A 2,017-nucleotide genomic window follows, 5' to 3' on the forward strand; every position below is an offset into this window, starting at 1 on the left:
AAACTAACTCATTCATACACACATACACACAGCAATTTGGGGTTCAGTATCGTGCTCAAGGACACTTCGACGTGTGGTGGGAGGAGCCAGGGATCGAACCAACAACCTTCTGTGAGTGGACGAACCGCTCTTCCTCTGAGCCACAGCCGTCATTAGAGGTTACTCATTTTATCCATTAAGAATATATAATAAAATGTATCTAAGGTCTGCACAGTGGAAACACTGGAGCAAGAAAAGGGAGGAGGATATAAAATTTCTAACCTATTGTTCTCCTGGAAAATCAAAAAAAGGAATCTCTAGTGACCAACAACTAAAACTGGTGTGTTTCATCTTGTATCTTGTTTTTATCATGTTACGACTGGGGTGTGTGATGTACACCAGACTTGATTTTTAGAAGGTGTGCAATAATGCAAAATAAAAATCAACACAATAAGATTCATTATTATGTTATTATTATATAATATTAATAGGTACGTTTTTATGAACGAATAATCACCCGAATATCGGAATCATTGGGTTTTTGTTAGGTTAGAATGAGCTGGTTTTATTTACAGAGGAAGTGGCTACTCTTTCACACAGGCCACCATGTTAAACCAACGTGTTTCTACAGTAGCCCAGAATGGACAAACCAAATAGCCCAAGAAATGGCCTTTTCGCCCTTGCTGTTGAGTAATAGGCTGAGCTGTATTCAGATGGCTGCAAACTGCAACTTCACTGCTAGATGCCAGTAAATCCCACACACTGGACTTTTAAAACTAAAGCAATAGTAATAGCAGCCTGAAAATGTAGTACAGATAGGCTACAGATTAGAAGTATTTGTACTTTTATACTTCCCACGTCTGCCCATTATATAGGTGACTTTACTGTATTACTTGCTTTCAGCATAAAGCCTAAGTACACTGAGAGTAAATTCCTTGTGTGTAAAATAAAGGCCTATTTGAATAATAAAGTTGAATGTGAGTGTGATTAGACTACTGATGATTATTGGGGAAGTTGGCAACACCGCAGAAGAGGCGAGCAGCGGCGTCATCACCACTGAGCCATGGCTGCGTTTGTTTGATCCCACACATTCTGAGTATTCGTCAGGAAAAACTAAAGCATAATGGCGGTAATGATAACAGGCTTAAGAAGTGGAAGTCATTCTCTTACATAGTCCTGGGATGTCCATCATGTTTGAAATGCCCCTGTCGCACATCTCCACCTCTGGGATGTTCTTCTCCCGGCTCTCCTCCACTATCTTCTTCAAAGACTTGGACATTTTACTGATTCAACAAAAGTACAGCGTTTAGTTAGAAAAGTCTGCTTTCGTACATAGTAACGTTAAAAGAGAGCGACACAAACAAGCACAACATGTCGGGCTGCACGAGTAAGTGGCACAGGGACAAATACTGAAGACATTTACCGTTTGGAAATGAGGAATGGAAAAGAAAAACAGCCTTTATTAGCCTTTGGATTCTTGGTAGAGACTACGCTTCAAGCTCACACCCTACCGGAAGTTTATGTGAGAGTCACCATGCCATAATAGGATACTTCCGGTTCGTAGACGAGTTCATCCACACCTCCACGAGAGCTACTCAACTGCACCCAGCTGTGTGAACAGCTGTTCACTTTCACCAGCTGTTCACATTCGGAAGAGATTCCGAACTGAACTTTCCTTAAAAATAATTTTGATAATAAGTAGTCACAACACAAATAAAGGAAGCAAGAAAGTACTCCGTCGGAGCCCTCCACCTTTCAGACGGATTGTTTTTTTATTGTTTATTTATTTTATTAATTAATTATTTGTTGTTTCGCTCCGCAAACATCTCAAAGGCCAACTCTATAATATGCACTGCAATTTTATATGGAGGAACAAAACACATTATGTTAAAGCTGCAGTAGGGAACTTTAAAAAAAAAAAAAAAAACTTTTTCACCATATCCTTACAGTATTAGGTTACATGAGACCTTGATCGGGTTCCTCTAGCTCCCCCTAGAGCTCCTAATGGTATTTGCAAGAATCCACCGAGCCTGAACAA

General features: G+C 39.9%; 1 protein-coding gene across 1 annotated transcript in view; it reads right to left on the reverse strand.

The window, feature by feature from the left end:
- Positions 1–1,542, reverse strand: part of rsu1 (Ras suppressor protein 1) — a 30,600-nt gene extending 29,058 nt beyond the window's left edge. Inside the window, exons 1-2 of the mRNA XM_035674252.1 lie at positions 1,403–1,542; positions 1,150–1,262 (exon numbers count right to left, since the gene is read on the reverse strand). Of these exons, the coding sequence (XP_035530145.1) occupies positions 1,150–1,258 (109 nt within the window). The 5' untranslated portion in view covers positions 1,259–1,262; positions 1,403–1,542. The remainder of the gene's footprint in view (positions 1–1,149; positions 1,263–1,402) is intronic.
- Between the last annotated feature and the right edge of the window lie 475 nt (positions 1,543–2,017).

Source organism: Morone saxatilis, unplaced genomic scaffold (genome assembly GCF_004916995.1).
Source record: "Morone saxatilis isolate NCDOM2014 unplaced genomic scaffold, NCSU_SB_2.0 Contig0, whole genome shotgun sequence".
In the NCBI taxonomy this organism is placed as follows: Eukaryota; Metazoa; Chordata; class Actinopteri; family Moronidae; genus Morone; species Morone saxatilis.